The sequence below is a fragment of the Pantherophis guttatus genome, chromosome 1 (genome assembly GCF_059756535.1).
Source record: "Pantherophis guttatus breed Tessera chromosome 1, ASM5975653v1, whole genome shotgun sequence".
NCBI lineage: Eukaryota > Metazoa > Chordata > Lepidosauria > Squamata > Colubridae > Pantherophis > Pantherophis guttatus.
Window position 1 is genome coordinate 331,037,126 of NC_142063.1, and position 22,964 is coordinate 331,060,089.

General features: G+C 41.3%; 1 protein-coding gene across 9 annotated transcripts in view; it reads left to right on the forward strand.

Moving 5' to 3' along the window:
- SH2B2 (SH2B adaptor protein 2) overlaps nucleotides 1-22,964 on the forward strand; it is a 70,088-nt gene that overhangs the window by 23,962 nt on the left and 23,162 nt on the right. For all 9 annotated transcript variants that reach the window (XM_034420874.3, XM_087889252.1, XM_034420869.3 and 6 more), the window contains 2 exons: nucleotides 9,658-10,531; nucleotides 22,443-22,544. In XM_034420874.3, coding sequence (XP_034276765.3) covers nucleotides 9,658-10,531; nucleotides 22,443-22,544 — 976 coding nt within the window. The remainder of the gene's footprint in view (nucleotides 1-9,657; nucleotides 10,532-22,442; nucleotides 22,545-22,964) is intronic.

Sequence of the window (22,964 nt, forward strand, 5' to 3'; positions counted from 1 at the left end):
ATTATCTGGATCCTCATGTTACTGACCTCGGAAGGATGAAAGGCTGAGTCAAACTTGAGCCACATTAGGATCGAACTTGAGGTTGCGGGCAGAGTTTGCCTGCAACACTGTATTCTAATCACTGCACCACCCCCAGGACTCATTGTTGGAACTTTGTTGATATTGGCTATAATAACAATTTTGAAAGCTGACCACTTCCTTCCCTCTTAAACCAAAGACAATCAGGGTGGGGCAGCCTTAAGTTTCTTTCTCATGCTCTCTTGTCTTCCGGGTCTAATTCGTATTTTGCTGATGGTCTTTTCATTCCTTCTTCAAGGTCCTGTACAGAAATAAGCAGTATCTATCTCCCTTATAGGTATTTCCAGTCATAGCTATAACTGTATTCTGGAATAGATGTCAGATGCTGTAGGGTGGTGGAACTGAATATGCTTGGCAGGCAAAAGGTCCTCTATTCAGACCCCGGCATCTCAGGAATAAAATTTATCACCCATTGAAAGTGAAGACTTTGGAACGTGTCCATGGATGTGCTCCAGACCGCGCGATTGGATTCCATTATCCTTGAGCCAAGTCTATGCTTGGAGCTGTGGATGTATGTAACAGGGATGGAGCTCTTCTGCCATTACAGATTTTCTCATTGATGATCAGTGAAACACCAAACAGAGATTGTGTTTTTGGAAGGGAGATCTTAGCTGAATTGAGTTGTCACAGTATCTCATTACCTAGAAGAGTTCTGGTCCCTGGATATAGATTCAGGAAGAGGCTGACATCTCTTAAAAATGTTTCAATGCTTTGTGCATTGATTAGGGAGGTGGATCTATTGGTCCCCAAATGTGATGAACTGGTATGCATGTTTGGAGACTGTTGGCGGTATACAGGATTATCATAGGCAGTTGTGCAAAATGGCTTACAGGGAAAATCTCTTCATAGAATAGTTTCCATGAGGCTACCATCAGTTTTAAAACATACATTTACCTGAATACCTCACCCCCGCCCCAGTGCCATGCCGTCCTATTTAGCCATGTTTTAAAGCCGTGGACATGCGTGGAAATTGCACGTGCGAGCAAAGCACATGCACAGACGGCTGTGCACATGTGCGGAGATGGTGCATGCGAGTGAGGCAACTGCATGCGCTCACATTTTCAGTGCTGGGCGAACCGGTAGGTAAATTATGTGATTCCCACCCCTGTTCATAACCGCTGCTAGAATTAGAGAAGAAAGAACACAAAGACAGAAGATGAGAGCAACGTTATCCAATAACCAGTAAAACAAAAGGGCCTTTGAACAACTGGGCAGGCCGTCAAGGATTGGAGATGGGCAAATCAGTCGTCATAGTGAAATAGAGCCACCCTGCTGCCTTGGAGGTAGCTCTGCTCTGAATACCAGTCTGGAAGTGAACAGCAGGCAGGGTTGTGGGATCCCACCGAAATCCAAAAATTAAACAGATAGCAATCTGTGGCTTGTCTGAGGAAGTCATAGTCAGGATCCCTTTTTCACAGCTGCATAAATGTGGCTGGGCAACTTGACAAACATGTCTGAGCGGTGGAGCCAGCCAGCTATAAAAAGATAGCAACGGTTTCTTGATTGTTGCCTGTGCCAGCAGTATATTGGTGGATTCCACTATTCGGCTGGGCACTCTGAGCTCTAAATGGAAGCTTTCCCCCTTCCTCCTTCTCCTCTTCCTGCTGCATCCTTTAACCTCAGTTTACATCTTGTAGCTTCTCTATAAGCCTTTGTGCCTTGTCAGCTTGGAAGGTTATCTTCGGTCAGAACAGAAATACTTCTCTGGCACCCAGACCCCGTGAGTTTTGCTGTGGAAAAGGTTTCTGAACAATACCATGCAATAAAGAAGCCGATACTGAAAGTGAGTTGCTGTAATGCTTGAGATAGCATTCTCCCCAAAAGAAAGGGTGTGTGCAGATCTCGCTTCAACTGCAAGTAGCTGACCATCGCCTCCCTTCCTCCTGAATCTCATTTTCAAATTTCACACGAAAGGCTCATTTCTGCTGGGTGGGTGGGGGATGCAAAGTTTAAACCACATTAAACTACAGTATGTGCAAAAGTTCAATGAACCCCCATGAACAAATTAATAAAACAGCAAATATAATAGTGCTAATAAAAGTAGCCCAATTTATTAGCTTCAATTAAAGCGGTCATACGCTGCCCAGATTCAATTCTTGATTGCAAACTTGACATTCAGTTGGTACAACTGCCCTTATAATTCATCAAAATAGCCCATACCTTTAATGTTTTTTCTGTTCACACCTTTTGTTCCATGTAATAGGCAAAGCAGCTGTGGCATTTCTTTTAAAGAGTAGCTAAAATTTAGAGCCCAGCAATAAATATGCAAATACGACAAATGCTGGCAAGTAGGAGATTGATTCTCCCTCTCTGTAATACAACCATGCATTTATATCAATTAATTTATCTTCTACTCGGTAATGAGAATCCATAATTATTGACGGGGTAAGAGAGAGGGCTCCACCCCTATACCATTCATCCTCTTATTAGTCTATTTAATTCTTGCTCATTTTAATTGTTTTTATTATGCTTTTATCATTCTGTAAGCCGCCCAGGGTCACTTCAACACTGAAATGGGTGTTATAAAATAAAATAAAATGAATTAAAATAAAATAAAATAAAAATTCTTCAGCAATTCTTGGCCAACTTTTTCTCCAAACTTTGGATTGAATTATTGTATTCCTATAGGAATTATATTCAATAGTTTGTGAGGATAATATCAATTGTTGGGATACAGATAACAATAGTCTATACAGGCCTGTCAAACTGGTGGCCCGCTGGCTGGATTTGACACGTGCAGGCCACGCCCAGCCTGGTTCTGCAAAGGCAAAAAACGTCGTAATACATCACGGTCCAGCCTGTGACGTGATCGAGTTTGACATTCCTGGTCTATCACGATATATTACACATGTAGATATAAGATGCACCGGGAGCTGCACTGGCTCCCAGTGGTCTTCCGGGTGCGCTTCAAGGTGTTGGTTATCACCTTTAAAGTGCTCCATGGCATAGGGCCTAGCTATCTTCGAGACCGCCTGCTGCTACTGACGACCTCCCAGCGACCCGTGCGCTCCCACAGAGAGGGCCTCCTCAGGGTGCCATCAGCCAAACAATGTAGGCTGGTGACCCCCAGGGGGAGAGCCTTCTCTGTGGGGGCACCTACCCTCTGGAATCAGCTGCCCCCAGAGATAAGGAGAATCCAAGACCTCGGTGCCTTCCGCCGTGCCCTTAAAACCCACTTTTTTCAGCAAGCCAGGCTGGCTTAGGAAGAAATTTTTTAAATTTTTAAATGTTTAATTGGTTTGTGGTTTTTTAAATTTTGGGCCAAATTTATATAGATTTTAATTGTTTTTAATATTTGTATTTCATGTTTTTAATTCTGGCTGTGCACCGCCCTGAGTCCTCAGGGAGAAGGGCGGTATATAAATTGAAAATAAATAAAAATAAAATAAAATAAATAAAAAGATGCAATTGGAGACATTCACAGTGCTTGAGCTAGATTTTTAAACCATGGTATTGAACATGTTACCTGCGTCACACACAAACAACACTAAGCCATAATAGATGGATTCATCCATCAGACTAAGTTAAAGCCAAGCTCATGAGAGGTTTTTTTGTGATCTATAAAACCATGCTTGTTTTTTTTTTGTTTTTTTTGCTAACTTTGTAATTGGGCCCTGGACTAAGGGCCAGACTCTGATTTAAAAACTTACCCAGATTCTGATTTAATAATTTATTCTTAATTCACCTTTGGTTTAAAGGCATCACACATTGTTGGGGGATTTATCAGTGGTTAAACACAGTGAATTATATATGGTATAAACCCTTTTTTATTTGCATGTACTCAGTTCTGTTGCTTCCCCACCCACGAGAGGTTTGGGCCAGCCTTATATCATTTCCTCCTCTGAATGTAGGACCAGCCTAACTATTCTAGAATCACCAAATACTATGGGCCACAAACCAGAGCTTGTTTTAGAGTTAAACCAAAAACACAACTTAAAAGTTTCTGCCACGTTTATTAAAATACCTTGCAGTGGTGTCAGGAGGAAAAATTACCTTCATTGTGTCTTAATATAAAATGGCTCATCATGGAGCTCTTCTCTCTTTAAAAAAAAGTCAAATTGCAATTTATTTCTGCATAAGTCAAAGCAACTTATCAAATAAAAGAAACCAGATTTAAATTAGCTAAAATATCTTGCAAAGTTAATGATTAACAGAATGAGCGCATATTTCCCATAAACTGGATTCACAAACTCTGTTTGCCCATTAGCAGCTTAATACAGATAGTCCTTGACTTACAATTGGTCACTTAATGACCATTTGAAGTTATCCACCCCCAAAAGTATTTATGACTTGTGTTCAAAGTTCCAATGGCTGTGCCTTTCCCCCTTGCAATCACACGATTGCATTTTGTGCACTCGGCAATTGGCCTGTATTTATGGCCATTTGCAGCATCTCTCAGTCATATGATCACAATTTATGACTTTTTTTTTTTTTGCTGGAAGTCGGCATTTACTTCTGATTTCCAACAAAAACTGCCCATTGGCTAAAATGGGTTTGCTTAACAACTTCTGCATCTGCTTAATGCTTGCTTCGAGATTTGCTGGCTTCATCCATTGTGCTAAGACATGGTTTGAATGGAGTGCAAATAAACCAGGGATAATAAACCACAATCCCACTTGCTTACCAACCCAGAGATGGGCAACTATGGCAAATTTATGACCTGTGGACGTCAACTTCAATTCCTGACCATGGCTGGATAAGGAATTCTGGGAGCTGAAGTCCACAAGTTGTAAAGTTGCCATTGTTAACCAGCCCTGTACTAACCCAAAATAGGCAAATTTCAGGCATGGCCTGAATCTGCCCAAAGATTGAGAACTCTCATTCCTAAAGGCAAACATTAGCACATTTGTCCATGTCGCTGAAACACCCACAGTCCCCATTGCCATGAATCCATGGAAGGAAAAAAGGAAATTGCATCTCCCTAAAACTGCCATTCCATTCCCAAAAAAGAGGGTTCTGTGGGCCAAAGGTGCTTTTTCAAGAGGCAACTGCGCGAGCTGCACTGGCTCCCAGTGGTCTTCCGGGTGCGCTTCAAGGTGTTGGTTATCACCTTTAAAGCGCTCCATGGCATAGGGCCTAGCTATCTTCGAGACCGCCTGCTGCTACTGACGACCTCCCAGCGACCCGTGCGCTCCCACAGAGAGGGCCTCCTCAGGGTGCCATCAGCCAAACAATGTAGGCTGGTGACCCCCAGGGGGAGAGCCTTCTCTGTGGGGGCACCTACCCTCTGGAATCAGCTGTCCCCAGAGATAAGGAGAATCCAAGACCTCAGTGCCTTCCGCCGTGCCCTTAAAACCCACTTTTTCCAGCAAGCCGGGCTGGCTTAGGAAGAAATTTTTAAAAAAATTTAAATGTTTAATTGGTTTGTGGTTTTTTAAATTTTGGGCCAAATTTATATAGATTTTAATTGTTTTTAATATTTGTATTTCATGTTTTTAATTCTCAGGGCGGCTGTGCACCGCCCTGAGTCCTCAGGGAGAAGGGCGGTATATAAATTGAAAATAAATAAATAAATAAATAAATCTGGATTTTTGTGCTTTTCTTTGAAGACGTTTCGCTTCTCATCCAAGAAGTTTTTTCAACTCTGGATGGTGGGGAATGGAAGGATTTATATTCCTTGCAGTCATCTGGTCATTTGCATTGTTTTTAGAGAGTCATTGAGGCCACTAGGAGGTTTGTCTGTGTCCTCGGGGTCACCTGAGGAGTGCAAATGGGTGCGGAGTCGCCTTGGAACTGCTGAAAGGACTGTGTTGTAGAGTTGTGCTAGTAGGATGTTTTCTGCCCTGTGTCCCTTCACTATTGAACACAGGTGCAGGTTGTTGGGGATGGGTCTGTGTTGCCTTCATCTCAAACTGAAGTGCAAATGTTTCCTGTAGTCTGCAACTTTTGGGGAAATCCGTTGGTGTGGGAGAATGAATGGATTTCCAGAAAAATTGCAGACTACAGGAACCATTTGTGCTTCAGTTTGAGATGGAGACACAGATTCATCCCCAACGGCCTGCACCTGTGTTCAACAGTGTAAGGGACACAGGGCAGAAAACATCCCTAAGGAAACACAGCTCCACAACCACACAATCTTTTCAGTAGTTCCAAGAAGACTCCACACCCATTGCATTACTCAGGTGACCCTGACAAACCTCCCAGTGGCCTTAACGACTCAAAGAATGCAAATGACCAGCTGTCTGCAAGGAGTATAAAATAAATCCTTCCATTCCCCACCATCCAGTCAGAGCTGAAGAGCTTTCTTGGATGAGAAGTGAAACGTCTTCAAAGAAAAACCAGGAAGTCCAGTTGCCTCTTGAAAAAAACACCTTTGGGACAATCATCGCCTGAAGGACTGATTATCTCCATAGACAGAGGGCTGTGTGGCCTTCAGAGTTTCTTCCTCCTTGAAGCATAGAAATGTTCTGTACCATTTGAGAACATGAAGTTTGCATCACTGGCCCTTTTCTCTGCTGATACTGTATTGTCATTGGTCTAATCACTATCTAAATCCAGTCTAAACACTAGAGGTTTTCAAGAAGATGTTGGATAACCATTTGTCTGAAGTGGTGTAGGGTTTCCTGCCTAAGCAGGGGGTTGGACTAGAAGACCTCCAAGGTCCCTTTCAACTCTGTTATTCCATTCCATTCCATTCCATTCCATTCCATTCCATTCCATTCCATTCCATTCCATTCCATTCTATTCTATTCTATTCTATTCTATTCTATTCTATTCTATTCTGGATGGAAACTGATCAAGGAGAGATTCAACCTAGAAGTAAGGAGAAATTTTCTGACAGTGAGAACAATGGAACAGGGGTTGCCTTCAGAAGTTGTGGGAGCTTCATCACTGGAGGCTTTCAAGAAGAGATTGGACTGCCATCTGTCAGAAATGGTGTAGGGTCTCCTGCGTGGGGAGGGGGTTGGATCAGATCTACAAGGTCCCTTCCAACTCTGTTAATCTGTAATTGTAATCATTATGACCTGTGTTGCGATCTCCCAAGTTGCTAGCAAACTTGATTATGTTGATTGTGGGATGTTGTGGGTATTCTTGCCTGCTATTTTATGTTATTTACAATTTTGGTTGTGTTTTTGTACTGTTTTTACTCTTGTTTGTAATGGTTAGTCACGTGGTCAAGTATATGAGATGGGTGGCTGTATTTATTAAATAAATAAACAAAAGATTGGTGAATGTACACTGCTCCAAGGATAAGTTGCTTTCCTCCACAATGGAAGGGCTCTTCGGGTAGTCATCGACTTAATAACCGTTTAGTGACAGTTTGAAGTTACAATGGCACTGAAAAAAGTGACTTATGACCATTATTCACACTTACGACCTTTGCAGCATCCCCATGGTCATGTGATCAATATTTGGCAACTGGCTCATATTTATGATGGTTTGCAGTGTCCCGACCTCATGTGATGAAAAGTCAATGGGGCAGCTAGATTCACTTAACAACCACAGTGTTCCACTTAACAACCATGGCAAGAAAGCTTGGAAAATGGGGCAAAACTCACTTAATAACTGTCTTGCTTAACAACAGAAATTTTGGGCTCAGTTGAGGACTACCTATATTTGGTTTCTGCATTACTGGAAGGGACTGTGGGCAGGCAGAGGAATGAAGTGGAGAAGGCAAGGGCGTTTCCTGATGGGAAGACTGACTTATATTTCACACAATCAATATTTCCATGATGTGAGGAGACAGGGCTTCCGGGAGATGTCGTGTTTTGTCCAGCAGCCTTGTCAGAAATGGGTCATCTTGATCCAGCTTCAGCCTGCCTTGGCAACAGGCAGGCAGTGAGATAGAAGCTCCATGTGAAGCACACGTACTCCAGGAACACACAGGAAATAGGCTACCTCAGAGCTAGGAAAGGGAGGTAAATTTAGGTGTGAATGTCCTTGAAAGGATGAGAAGATTTTCTTCTCTTTCAACATTGTGCTTTGGGTTATAAAAGCCACATTAGGAAAGCATAGTTGGTGATTTAATGTTCATGTGAATGCATTTTATCTTTGAATGCATCAAAGGCAGGCGGGGTTTTGGCCCCTTTTTTAAAATCACTTTTTTTCATGCGAAAGACGTACATGGAGACAAGGTAGCCATGTTGCCATGGCAACAGGGTAGAATGCTTGGCTTAGATTTTCATGCTTTCTTCCCCCCGCCCCCCAAAAGTTGGGAGTAGTATTTTTAATATCTGTAAGTCTGTGTAACTGTTTACCTATTACCTTTCATTTCCTATGATAATTTGGGCAATTGAGTACAAGACTTTGTGGTTAGGATTTAGCAGTGTGATCTTGGCAGACACAAGATTGCAACGTTAAAGTGCCGTTTGCAGACTCTACATCTCCAAAATATATGAGCAGTGAGATACATGTCCCCATCTATTTCCTTTGGTTAGTGTTAATTTTGCACTTTATGAAGTGGTTGGATGAATAAACTGAGAAGTTAAGATTTTCAAGCCCAGTATCATTTTAAAAATTGAGAGAGAATGGGGGTGTTTAGCAGTATAATGGATCTTAGATGTTATGAAGGCTATTTTAATTTTTTTCTGAATTTATTGAGAGGTTTAATGGCTACTACGGTTAGGACTCCTGTTTCTCCTCCAGGCCCCACCACCTCTTCTGAAATAGCCCAGTACAAGCAAATCAAGTTATTCTTTTACAGGTAATCCTTGACTTACAACCATAATTGAGCCCGAAATTTCCGTTGCTAAGCAAGACAGTTAAATGAGTTTTGTCCCATTTTATGATCTTTTTGTTGCAGTTGTTAAGCGAATCGTTGTCGCTATTAAGGGTATTATACAATTATTAAGCGAATCTGGCTTTCCCCATTGACTTTGCTTGTCGGAAGCCAGCTGGGAAGATTACAAATGGTGATTACAGGTCCCTGGGATAGTGCAACCGACATAAATACTGCCAGTTGCCAAGCACCCAAATTTTAATCATGTGACCGTGAGGATGCTACAACAGTCATAAGTGTGAAAACCAGTCATAATCAGGGGTGGGCTGCTGGGGGTTCGCAGGGGTTTGGGAGAACCTCTAGCTAAGATTCTGTGCAGTTCAGAGAACTCCCAAATCCCACTCCTGGCTGGCCCCGCCCACCCCACCCCGTCCTTCCTAGGAATCCCCACACTGCCCATTTTGGATGCAGGTAAGTGCAGGGTGCGCACGGAGGCTCAGGGAGGGCGAAAAACAGGCCTACCAGAAGTTCAGGAAGGCTGGAAATGGACCTGTTTCCAGCCTTCAGAAGGCCTCCGGAGCCTGTTTTCGCCCTCCCATAGGCGCAAAGAAAGCCTCCAGAGCCCAGGAAGGGCAAAAACGCCCCCCTGCCATGGTGCAGGAGGCCGACTAGGCCACGACCACCATGGCCACGCCCACCCAGCAACTGGATAAAGAACCCCTTGCTAAAATTTTTGAAGCCCATCCCTGGTCATAAGTCACTTTTTTCAGTGCTGTTTTAACTCTGAACGGTCACTAACTGAGTGGTGGTAAGTCAAGGACTACCTGTATTTGAGAACAGGTGGGTGGTTAGAGCTTGTTCATCTCTCTCTCTCTCTCACACACACACACACTCACTCACCGTCTTCCTCTTGGTTATAGGTGGAATGGAACAGTCATGAATGGCGATGCTTTTTGTCAAGAACCTCCCTCCCAGCTTCCTGACTGGCGGGAATTCTGTGAGCTCCATGCCCAGGCTGCTGCAGTGGACTTTGCTCAGAAGTTCTGCCAGTTCCTGAAGGAAAATCCCCACTACGACACTCCTGGAGCCGAGACTTCCTTCTCTCATCATTTTGCAGCAAATTTCTTGGACATCTTCAGCCTGGAGGTCAACAGGGTGTTTGTGTCCAATTCTCCTACGAAGTATAACATTGTCCCGTTTGTGGGCCTTCAGAACTGCCACATGCCTTATGGACGGGATCTCTTGCCAAGAAAAGAGCAGACTTCCGTGGAGTCTCTAGACAGCATGGACCACACACTCACCTCCAGCAGGTACTTGAGCCAAACCCAACAGGCTCAGGCAAGAAAAGTCTCCTCGTACGGCCAGTCTCGAAGCTCCGAAGATGTCTCTGTCCACAGTTCTTCCAAGACAAAATTCAAGAAAGGTTTTTCTCTGAGGAACATGAGCTTGTGCGTGGTGGACGGCATGAAGGAGATGTGGCATCGGCGGTCTTCTCCCGAGCCAGGTGCAGAATCCATGCAGAGCAAACAGTCTGAGAGGGAACACTGTCCTCCTGTTAGCAAAGAACATAGCGATTCCAGAGAGAAATGGACCCACAAACTCTGGCTTTCCAAGGGCCAATCTTCTAAAGTGGATTTAGTGGACATTCAGAGAGAGGGAACCCTTCGCTACATGGTTGCCGATGACACAAACTGTGTGGGTACCTCTCAGTGGCAAAAATGCCGTTTGCTACTAAGGAAAGCAGTGAAGATGGAAGGGGAAAGGTTCCTTCTCGAGTTCTATGTTCCTCCTAAGGTAACAGTCTTCATTACTGAAGTTTTTGCGTGTAGTTTTTCCAGGTAATTCAGCTGGTAGTCATACAGGTAATTTTCCAGGTAATTCAGCTGGTAGCCATACAGAAGCCTGCAGATTAAAATGTACAGAAACAGTGGAGAATCAAACACTCCTTCATGTGGTCAGCTTCCATTTACTAGTGAAATTCAGGAGTTCCTTTTATGCGGTACAGATACTCCTTGACTTACAACAGTTCATTTAGTGACCGTTCAAAGTTACAACGGCACTGAAAAAAGTGAGTTATGACCATTTTTCACACTTATGACCGTTACAGCATCGGTCACATGATTTACATTCAGATGCTTGGCAACTGATTCACATTTATGACGGTTGCAGTGTCCCGGGAGTCGTGGGATCCCTTTTTGTGACTTTCTGACAAGCAAAGTCAATGGGGAAGCCACATTCACTTAACAACCGTGTTACTAATTTAATAACTGCAGTGATTCACTTAACAATTGTGGCAAGAAAAATCGTAAAATGGGTCAAAAACAAATTTCTCACTTAACAACATTCATTTGGGCTCAATTGTGGTCGTAAGTTGAGGACTACCTGTATTTGCAGGAATATAAACCATTCCGTGGGACTTGTGCGTACCTAAATGGGGAACTAATTGATGGCAAAGGATCTCACGTTTGGTTATACAAATGTGACATGTACTGTTACATGACATTTATGACCATAGAGAAACTGGCTCAACAACTGTGGGACATGTTCTGAATCACTTGTCACTTTGGATAACTTTTCAAAAGTATCCCGACATCCAAAATGCCCCTGCGACCTAATATAAGTAGTCCTTGACTTACAACCGCAACCGAGCCCAAATGTTCCATTGCTAAGCAAGACAATTAAGTCAGTTTTGCCCCATTTTATGACCTTTCTTGTACAGTTGTTAAGTGAATCACTGCAGTAATTCATTTTACTAAGTAATTCAACTTAGTAATGTGAATCTTTACAACTAAGTTGTACAGTGAATCTGGCTTCTCCATTGGCTTTGCTTGTCAGAAGGTTGCAAAAGATGATCACATGACCCTGGAATACTGCAACCATCATAAATATGAGCCAGTTGCTAAATATCCTAATTGTGATCACGTGACCATGGAGATGTTGCAACAGTCGCCAGTGTGAAAACTAATCATAAGTCAAATGTCTATGGAGCTTCTCAGTCATCCAGGTCATGGTTGTCCCAAAGGTGCTTTTTCAAGAGGCAAAGACGTTTCACTTCTCATCCAAGAACCTTCTTCAGAGTGGAAGAAGCTTCTTAGATGAAAAGCGAAATGTCTTCAAAGAAAAACAAGAAAGTCCAGTTGCCACTTGAAGAAGCACCTTCCGGACAATCATAAATCACTTTTTTCATAGCTGTTGTTATGTCAGCCTATCATTAAATGAATGGTGGTAAGTTGAGCACTATCTGTATAAAAGTAGCTAAGTACGAATGACAAAATAAAGAGTTGTAGTGTAATATTAACATGTGGGTAATCTTTGCTACTTGTTTTTTCGTCCATCCACACTTAAAAAAAAAAAATAGATTGTGGGGAAATGTTTTGCTATTTCCATGTTTAAAATTAAGTAGGTCCTGATGTATGTGGGTCAGATGATATGGTAGCTTCTCCCATTTCAGTAACTCTGTATCTTGTATCTCCATCTGAGCGCTCTTAATTGAGTTGTTCATTATTTCAGCACCTGTAAGATTCTTGGATGACTTGACTATTCTGGAATAGATAATGCCAACGTTTGGTTTTTTGGAGCCCCATATAGTCTTGGCAACTTCCAGTTTGTTGTCTGTGAAATTAGCAAGCGCTGTATCAGATGCTTCCTTCTCAAACTGCTTTGGCGTGCAGGTCTTCCAGATGTCAGTGTTCAAAAATAGTGCAGAGTGCAACCTGAGAGGTCTTGAGCTTCATGAGATGATTAATGTTGATTTTTTCTTTCTTTTTTGTGAGCCATATGGATACTTTGTGCTGATCCCGGATGATCGCTGAATACTTCTTTCATTACAAAATGGAGGGGTGGTTATTTTTTCCCATCAGTTTCTCTGTAGCAGATCTGAATCTGCTTTATTCTCATTTTTCACCACAGTTATACAGGTCGTCCTCAACTTAACAACCACAATTGAGGCCAAAATTTCTGTTGTTAGGTGAGACATTTGTTAAGTGAGTTTTGCTCCATTTTACAAGCTTGCTTGCCACAGTTGTTAAGTGAATCACTGCAATTGTTAAGTTAGTAACAGTAACAGAGTTGAAAGGGAGGTCATCTAGTCCAACCCCCCTGCTCACGCAGGAAACCTATATGTGGGATTCGAACCACCAACCTTTCTGATCGGCAAGCTCAGCATCTTAGCCTCTAAGCCATTTAGGGAGCCACAACAACAGTTGTTAAGTGAACCTGTCTTCCCCATTGACTTTGCTTGTGAGAAGGTCGCAAAAGGGGATCGCATGACCTTGGGACACAGCAACGGTCATAAACACGAACCAATTGCCAAGCGTCTGAATTTTAATCACATGACCATAGGGATGCTGCAAAGGTCATAACTGAAAAAACGGTCATGTTACATTTTTCAGTGCCATTGTAACTTTGAATGGTCACTAAACGAACTGTTGTAAGTCAAGGACTACCTATATATAGCTTTTTTAAAAATATATGGCTCAGATAGGATAGGCCCCTTTATTAGCAATTTAATGTTGAATCCGAATCTTAAATTGGTTGATCAGGCTAGCTTTTTCCAGGAAAGCATAGAGACTTCCACTAGACAAGCCTTCTCCATGAAGGTACTTTCCAGACAACCTCTGGAATTTGATCATGCATTTGATCATGCTTGCCAGAAATTCTGCGACTGTAGTACTAATCCATCTGGAGGTCATCAGGTTGGAAAAGATTAAACAGTCTGCTATCTGTTGGCAGAAAAGATGACTGTAGCTCTCTAGAGCAAAATGAAATGAAGCAAAGCAAATTCCTAAGTTGCAAGCAAAATTGTTCCAGCAGCTCCTTACAGTGGCATAGAAGGAGGAAAGGGGACTAAGAGAATATACAAGCTTAGGGCTCCCCTTGAATCATCCCTATGATGATCAAATAATTGTTTATTACTTTCAAATACATCTTCCTTATATCTATGTAATTATATATACTGAATCAGATTACAGATCCATCAAGCACAATATTGAGTAGCTGCTCTCCAGACTATTTCTGGCAAAAGTGAATTAGAAACATTGCAGATCTAAATAATTTCCATTGGCACATCTAGTGGAGGCCACCTGGGATCTTCTGCATGTAAAAAAACCCCTGGACTTTCCCACTTGTTATGACAACCTGAGATACCGTATTTGTGAATAATAATATCTGTTGCAATACTTGTAGCTCTCCATAGTATAAGGCAAAAGTTTTCTTAAGCTTTGCTACTTGAAATTCTTACGGTAGAAGCATTATCGTATTTTTCAGACTATAAGACATACCTAGATTTAGAGGAGGAAAGCAAGGGGGAAAAAGTTTTGGGCCTCCGCACGTCCCGTTTTCACCCTCTCCAGCCCCCAGAAGCACTTTGCCTCCCGAACCCTCTGCGCATCCTGTTTTTGCCAAAAATGCACCCGTTTTTGGCCTGCAGAGTGCTTCTGGGAGCCGGGGAGGGTGAAAACAGGATGCATGGAGGGTTCAGGAGGCCAAAAATGGGTCAGTTTTAGGCAAAAATTGGATGTGCGTAGCACTGCAGAATGCTTCTGGGGGCCGGGGAAGGCGAAAACGCGATGTGCTGAGGATTTGGGAGGCCAAAGGTGGGCCATTTTTGGTGAAAACAGGCCCGTTTTTTGCAAAAATGGGACGTGCGGAGCACTGCAGAGTGCTTCTGGGGGCTGGGGAGGGCGAAAACATGACACGCAGAGGGTTCGGGAGGCCAAAAACGGGTCCGTATTCGGTCTATAAGACGCACCAAAATTTTCCCCCACTTTTGGGGGTGGGGGAAGTGCATCTTATACTCCGAAAAATATGATAAATTTGGAACTCTGAATGTGCAAAGCAAGTGCTCTGTGGAATATGGTTCATCATGCAGTGCTCAAACCATTAGAAACTGGCCTATAAAAAACAATCATAATCTTCCCATTTCCAAGATTTACCCATGTGATTGATTGATTTATATCCCGCCTTTAATATTTTTATAAATAACTCAAGGCAGCGGACATACAATATTCCTTCTGTTTTCCCCACAACAACAACCCTGTGAATTGGGTTCGGTTGCAGGAGAGTGACTGACCAAAATCCCCCAGTCAGCTTTCATGCCAAAGGCAGGATTAGAATTCACAGTTTCCTAGTTTTTAGCCTGGTGCCTTAACCACTAGACTTAACTGGTGCACAATGGTACTTCTGTTGAATTCTTTCCTAATTTATTTTTTGCATTCCTTGTAGTACTTGTTTACTACATTTGAATTTGTTATGGCTGCTCCCTCCAATTTACTCTGGGCAGCTTACAAAATCATAATACACCATTTAAGCGGCTAAAAGCATAAAAAATAAAAACATAATGTGTCAGCCCGGACCACAAACAGCCTTAACAATAAAAAATATCACAGGGGGCCCTCATTAATTGCAGACTTCAGAACCGAGCCAGGTTTGAAGTGTTTTCTGGAACTCCAGAAAAGTGGGCACCATCTATATCTCCGGGGAAGGGGAGATAATCTTCCAGAAGGCAAGTCCAGAGTGACAGAAAATGCATGCTCTTTGGTTCCATAGAATGTCAGACTTTAATTGAGGGACCTGGCGTGTGCTCACTCTGCCCAGATGTACTAAGTGGGCAGAAACAATGATCTCTCAGATAACCAAGGAATGCCAGGAAGAGCTTTATAGGTAACAACTAGCACTTTGAACTGCACCCAGAAGTTAACTGGCAGCCAATGCAGCTTGCATAACTTGTGGTGCCAAATAACCATAGTGTGAAGTGCCTGTTACTTCTCATGCTGTTGCATTTTGAGCCAGCTGCAGCTTCTGGATGGTCTTCAGGGGCATCCCCATATACAGCAAATTGCAATAGTTCGATTGTGAGATGTCCAGGGCATGAGTGATTGTATTCTTGCATAGCAATATTTCTATGTATATACTCATCCTCTCTTAATTGATTGTTTCTCTTTAAAGATTTGGGAAATGATTGATGAAGTACCTTGTTTATTCTCTACTGTTCAGTTTGTGACATCTTCTCCCACATTTATTCTCTTTTATATGCCATATAAGGCAACTTTTCCCTTCCTCCGGAGTATTTGCTCTGAGGCTTGGAAAAAATAAAGTATACTCTAGCAATATAAGTTGACACTAAACAAATTGGGATTCAAGGTTCCTGGGAACCTTAAGCTATTAAAGAAAATAATGAATTAAAATACTGCCATTCTCTTTTTGTCTGATATATTTTTGTTAAACTTTAAAAAATATATGTATATAAAAAGTAGAAGGGAAACCCTCTTCCCCCCAAAAAGAAAAAAGTCAGATAAATAAGCAAGAGATTTATAAGCAAGATAAAATTACAATTTTTCAATGCATAGAGGAAGGTAACTGAGTACACCATATACTATATCATTTAAAAACCTGTTAACTAATTACTGAGCTCCACACAAAATAGAAATGAAGGAGCCATGGAGAACAAGTATGAATCAGAATGTCAACCAAAATGAGATTATGATCCGCAATAAAGCCCATCCAATATTTGAAACAGGCGAGGCTAACTTAAACTAATATAGGAATGTAGTAGTGGAATGGATGATGGACAATAAACTAAAGCTGAATCCCAGTACAGATAGTCTGTGACTTACAATCCCAAAATTTCTGTTACTAAGTGAGATAATTGTTAAATGAATTTTACCCCATTTTACAATCTTTCTTGCTGCAGTTGTTAAATGAATCACTGCAATTGTTAAATTTAGCCGCAGTGGCGCAATGGTTAGAGTGCAGTACTGCAGGCTACTTTTGCTGATTGCCGGCTGCCTGCAATTTGGCAGTTCAAATCTCACCAGGCTCAAGGTTGACTCAGCCTTCCATCTTTCCAAGGTGGGTAAAATGAGGACCCAAAATTGTTGGGGGCAGTATGCTGATTCTGTAAACCGCTTAGAGAGGGCTGTAAAGCACTGTAAAGCGGTACATAAGTCTAAGTGCTATTGCTATTGCTATAATTGTTAAGTGAATCTGGCTTCCCCATTGACTGCTTGTTAGAAGGTCACAAAAGGGGATCATATGACCCTGGGACACTGCAACCATCATAAATACATACCAGTTGCCAAGCGTCTGAATTTTGATCACATGACTGTGGGGATGCTATAAGTGTAAAAAATGGACATAAGTCACTTTTTCAGTGCCATTTAACTTCAAACGGTCACTAAACAAACTGTCATAAGTCAAGGACTACCTGTAGTGCATGTGGATTGAGGAGCTGGAGGAATTGCCTGTTCTGAATGAGGCTGCATTGCTTTTAAAGAAACAGGCTCTTGGTGTGGGGGGGTGCTTCAAGATCCATCATTGTTAGTGAGCGCTCATATCACCTGTGGTCAGGAGCACTTACTTTCAAAGTAGGCTACAGTGCCTTTTTATGGATATGGTTAGTTTGGTCATTCCTGCATTGGTAACCTTAAGATCAAATTATTTAATGTACTGCTTTTGGGACCGCTCCAAAAAATATAACTGGTGCAGGAGGTTGTGGCTAAGTTGTTTTCTGGAGCATCTTACTCTACATGTATTGTTTGCTAAATATATATATATATATATATATATCTGCACTTGTTGCCAATCTGTTAACGAGACAATTTAATGATGTGGGTCTAGTATATTTAAACAATTAGGAATCACATTCTTTTTAAAAAGCCTTGGATTAAATCGGCCTCATAGGCACCTAGGACCTTCCCAGGGTGCCCTGATGCCAGAACTACAAATGACTATTTAGTGAAATGTAGAGAGGTCTGTTTTGTGGTAGATCCCAGTCTGAGCAGCAGCTTTCGCTCTGCGGTATACCAAACCTCAACACTGACTTCATTAAAGTGTACTTTAAAAACCTGCCTTTTTAGGTTAGCCTTTCTCAGCTTCCTCCTAAAACTTGCATAAAAATAAGAGTAAATTTCATTGGCTTTACCTTCTCATTGTTTTTTATATGCTGTTTTTGTGATTATTTTGAACTCTTTTAGATTTTCTGTACGTATGTACAAATACTTCCAATAACTGAAAAAAAGCATCTTGGAAGGAAAACCTAGCTGGGTAGCATCCTCAGTAGGACAATCCATGCTGCAGTATTTAGTATTGATTTCACTTATTATTAATTAATATTAATTCCGGGTAGTTGTTTATTTGCTATGCAGTTTGTCATTATGTTGTCACTTGTGTTTTATTGCTTATATTGAATTTTCTCTTTTGATACTACTGTTGATCACCCTGGATTTGCGAATGGTGAAAAAGTGACACAGTCTATACCAGGGGTCTCCAACCTTGGCAACTTTAAGCCTGAAGGACTTCAACTCCCAGAATTCCCCAGCCAGCTTTGCTGGGGAATTGAAGTTGAAGTCCTCCAGGCTTAAAGTTGCTAAGGTTGGAGACCCCTGGTCTGTACCCTTTCTTTCAGATATTGGGTTATCTTATGAACATTGCAAAGATTGGTGGCAACGTTTGAGTGAACGTGCCATTTTTTTCTACCATATAATTTGGCTCATTCGAAGCATGGTTAGTATTTGAAATGATCAGATGAATGAATGTTGCAATAAAAACTTCAGTAAAAGGAATTCGTTAATATATACAGTAATCCCAGATATTTCTGGATTTCATTATATTGCCTTTCCCTACCTACATTTGTTTGCTAAACAACTGGTGTTAATGGTTCTCCAAAATTGAAGAAAAAAATTAGAATTGCAATAAAAAAAAGAGGATGAGATGTTCAAACATCCTGGCCCCCTGAAACGTCTGCCCATGTTAAAATATTTTAAAAACTGGACAGTAGAGAAAGACCATCCTTGGAATAGCAGGATGCAGTACCTGCTGAAGTATTGTCTTCCTTCCTTCTCATTCTTGTTTTGATGTTATTATTATTGGGATAACTACACATCTTCCCTTCCAACAATCCATTGCAAAAGCCTTTAAACCTGTAATCTGGCTCCTGTAGTTTCAGCAAGGGTCTTATGCTGACACATATAAAAGCATCTCTGCTCCACAGTTAATCTGCCTTAGAAATAAATATCTGTCACTGAAAACGGGGGATAATTTTTCTTTTTGAGTGCTCTCACAATAGTTGTATACTATGGCCCTTAAGTGGAAGGGTTGGGAATAGCTAGAGTTTTGGGAAACTACACAAATTTTATTGCAAATAAACCAAGTCTCAGATCACATTGTTGCTTTTTGCTTAGAAGCAAATGGACAAGTGTGAAACACAGAATGTTGCATGCAAGCAGTTTCCAAAGTCAAGGCCCTTGGAAGATCAAGAAAGGCTCATATTACCAGTTGGGCTTAGAATGAATGTTGAGTTACATAAGTGTTATAAGGGCAGCTGTCAAAGGGAAACAATAAATGTTGACCTGGTAGCATGACTTGATCGAAAGAATTTCCTGTGTCCTAGAGTTGTTTCTGTTCCTTTTCTGTCCTCAACTTGTCAACTGTGGGTGTAGAGGAAGAACCAACCCTACAACTGGAGGGTTTTGATGCCACTGAGCTGTGAAGTGTACTTCCTTTTTGGATTTGCAAGACTCTTGTTAGGCCAGCTGTCCAAGCAGCTGAATGTAAAACATACTGTTGGCCGTAAGCGGTTTGAGACTTGCAGCCTTGAGAGAGTGGATAGAAATGCTGCGCTCAACAATCTTACACGAGTGTCTTCTTCATGCTGTGGTGATCTCTGAAAATTGAGCCAAGGGGAATTCGCTAGTGTGAGCATACCAGACAAGAGTGCATGGAAAATCCCATTCAGGTGAACTCCTTTTATGGTGCCAAACAAGCAAGAGATCTTGTTTCCATTCCTCCCCTTCTGAGTCTTTCCTTACTCTCCAAGGAAGGGGAGTAAGTTGTAGTTGGAAAGAATGATTTCTTCAGGCAGATTTAGGATAATTTTTAATTTGGCCTAGAAAATAGGTCTGCATTGCCCACATTGCCCTGCATTTTCATAAATAGTAGAAAATTACAGAGTAAACATGAATAAAGATGGTGATCAGTGTGGAAACAATTTAAAACCAGCAGGACAAGGGGAAGAAATTGCTTTGAAAATCAATAAAGGAGAATATTTGTAGTTCCTGTCTGAGCCTGGAAAAGGGGACAGCATTCACTAAACATTATTCTAGTTCAGTAATTTCCACTGATGATGTTACCTAGTTTGGGTAATGAAATGTCTGCAAGAAAATAATCAAGCTCAAGGTGCTTTGAAAATGTGTGGTGAATATATAAGTCTCAGTGATCCCAGAAAGATTAGGAGGTCAATGCCATTTTTATTCTCTCCCAGAAAAAAAATTATTCTCTCCCAAGAAAGAATCCCAAAACTGGGTAGATGACCAGGCAGGATCAAATGCATCAACAGTCTGGAGTCCCTATGTCATCATGCCCCGCCGAAAGAAACCTACTATAAGTCAAGCGCCTCCTTGAAATGCATTGAGTTATCTGGTGCCAATTTGACTTGACCGTTAGTAGATCAGATTCTTGTATATAGGTAGCATGGAATAAACTTGTAGTGTTTTTGAGCTCTATCCTGGCTCCTGATTTCTTGTGACTGATAGGCACCATCATAGAGGAGTTATTCCATCAAAAATTCTTTTCTAACAAGCAGAATCTTTTCTTCTGATGCACTATCCTTATCGTTGCCTTTTGGCTAGGAAGTTAATATAGTAGGTGTACTAAGTTTCCATTAGACTTAATTCATTGAAAACAGTTGGGAGGCAATAGTTCCTGTCTTTGCCTACTAAAGGGATATCATTACATTGCAGCTGGGCTCTGTGGTCCTGAACACAATGTCAACTATAAAAATCATTCCTGCCCACAAAAAAGTATGATGTGGGGAGCTTTTTCCTCTGGTAAGAAGGCAGGTTGTCCCTGTTTAAAACACAACATTATTGAGCCTTGATGGCGCAGCAGACTAAAGCACCAGCTGCCTGCAATTACTGCAAGTTCAAATCTCACCAGGCTCAAGGTTGACTCAGCCTTCCATCCTTTCGAGGTAGGTAAAATGAGGACCCGGTTTGTGGGGGCAATAAGCTGACTTTGTATAAAAAAAAAAGAACACCGCTTGGGGGGGGGGGCTGAAAGCCCTACTAAGCAGGTATATACAAAAGTATGAAGGCTATTGCTTAACGCATTGTAAGCCGCCCTGAGTCTCCGGAAAAGGGTGGCATATAAATTGAACCAATAAATAAATAAATAAATAAATAAATAAATAAATAAATAAATAATAAATCATAAATAATAATAAACAAACAAACAAACATCAAATTGTACTGATTGAATATATTTGAAGAAAAAGTACAGTAGCTCTCAAGGATTAAGACCTAACACAGATTATATCAGTCTTTGAAGTAGATCAAGATAAGAAATCAACACCACAAGGAGTACTAGAACTCTATTTTATTGATTGTAGGCAATAACAACAGAATCTTGAAACCTGTTCATGTTTCCCCTCTCCTCTGTCTTATACGAAAGAGTATCAAAGAGGGACAATCTTGAGTTCCTTTCTTGTGCTTTCTGTTTTCCCGAGTTAAATTCCTGTTTTCTTAGCGGCTGCCACATCTCCATACTTCTCTCCAGATTAAGATCTGATCCTACACATGTTTCTGGGAAATGGGATGTGTTGTATTCTTCCTTTGGGGAAATAGCATGAGGTATGATGTAGTGTACCCCATATTTCAATAAGAACAACATAGAAAAAAAATGCAACATTTTAGAAGTGTTAGTTCAGAGTTTCATATTCTTGCAACATGCTTGTACCAGTTCTGCCATAGTGGATTATGGAATTTCTCATTGAAGCTTAAAAGCACGAAAGGGTGGAAATTACTGAACTAGAATAACATTTAGTGAATGCTGTCCCCTTTTCCTTAGGCTTTCACCTCTGCCCTAGTTAACTCATATGCTGATTTGACTTAACTGGCAATTTCCAGCATTAAGAAACATAATTGTTTTGGGCATGAGAACAGAAAAACAATTAAGTGAGCAATCATAACTGTTTTAAACAATTATTAACGGTTACAAGTTACTGCTACAGTACTGAACAATATGGCAATATTGCTTCCTTTTAGACTGGATAAATATTTTGCATTTATTTGAAACCCCTTGGTAAGCATCCCATTAAGAAAATCTCCCTATTTGCCAGAAGAAAAGAATTACTTGTGTCTTCTGAAGCTCTTTGGCTCCAATCTCTTCAACCTTTTGTGCCTTGGACTTGCAGCCTACATTTCTTTTGTTTTAAAAAGTATATTATTCAAAGAGCTTGACATGGAATTCATTTATGTGTATACTCGGGAAGTATACCATCTGAGCCAGTCACATTATTTATAACAGGCTTTTTTGTTTTTATCAAACCTTTTACTTTAGCTTTCTTTGACTCTTTCTTAGCTCGCCCTGGTTTAATTATTATTTTTAAAACAGAAATGGAAAGTAATTGCATTCTGTTTATCCACATCAAAATTCTTTTTATTTTTGAAAGGAGAAATGGATGCTAAAGCCATATTACAACACTGCAGAGATATGAAAATTAAATTTATTACCTTCTATTTCCCACTGGATACCATGTTTTTAATTAAAAGTATTTGGAATTACTGGAAGGCTCAAGGGAAGTGATAATGTTTGAATAATGGCACAGGCTAGTATAGCACCTGCATTCTTTTTAACTGCTTTGGGTATGGTTCAGAGCAATGTCATTAAATTTAAATTCTTTAAATCTTTTTCTATCTGTTTGGCCTTTCAGGCTTCCAAAGCAAAGGTCAGCATCCCTCTCTCGGCTATCATTGAAGTGCGCACAACTATGCCATTGGAGATGCCAGACAAGGATAACACCTTTGTGCTGAAGGTAAGACAGCATGACCTGAAATACATCCTGGATGGGTGTGTTCCATGTATTCTAAATCAGGGGTCCCCAACCACTGAGCCATGGCCCACTACCAGGCCATGGGCTTTTCAGAATCAGGCTGTGAAAACGGTGGGTGAGTGTGATGTGCACGCAGCTCCACTTGCACATGCACCTCCATTTGTGCAAGCGGTGGATACGCATGTCCACTGCTCGTGCAAATCGAGCTGTGCACTCGCCCGCCACTCACACAGAACCATCCCCTCTCCCCCCACTTTCCCTGCTGTCCGCAAAGCTAGAAAGTTTGGTGACCACGGTTCTAAATGACACATTCTACAAACTATTACTAAGAGCATCTTGCAGATTCTGGTTGATTTGGGTGTGGTGGGATTAAAATATACTTCTCTTCAGCCCTTCCCCAAA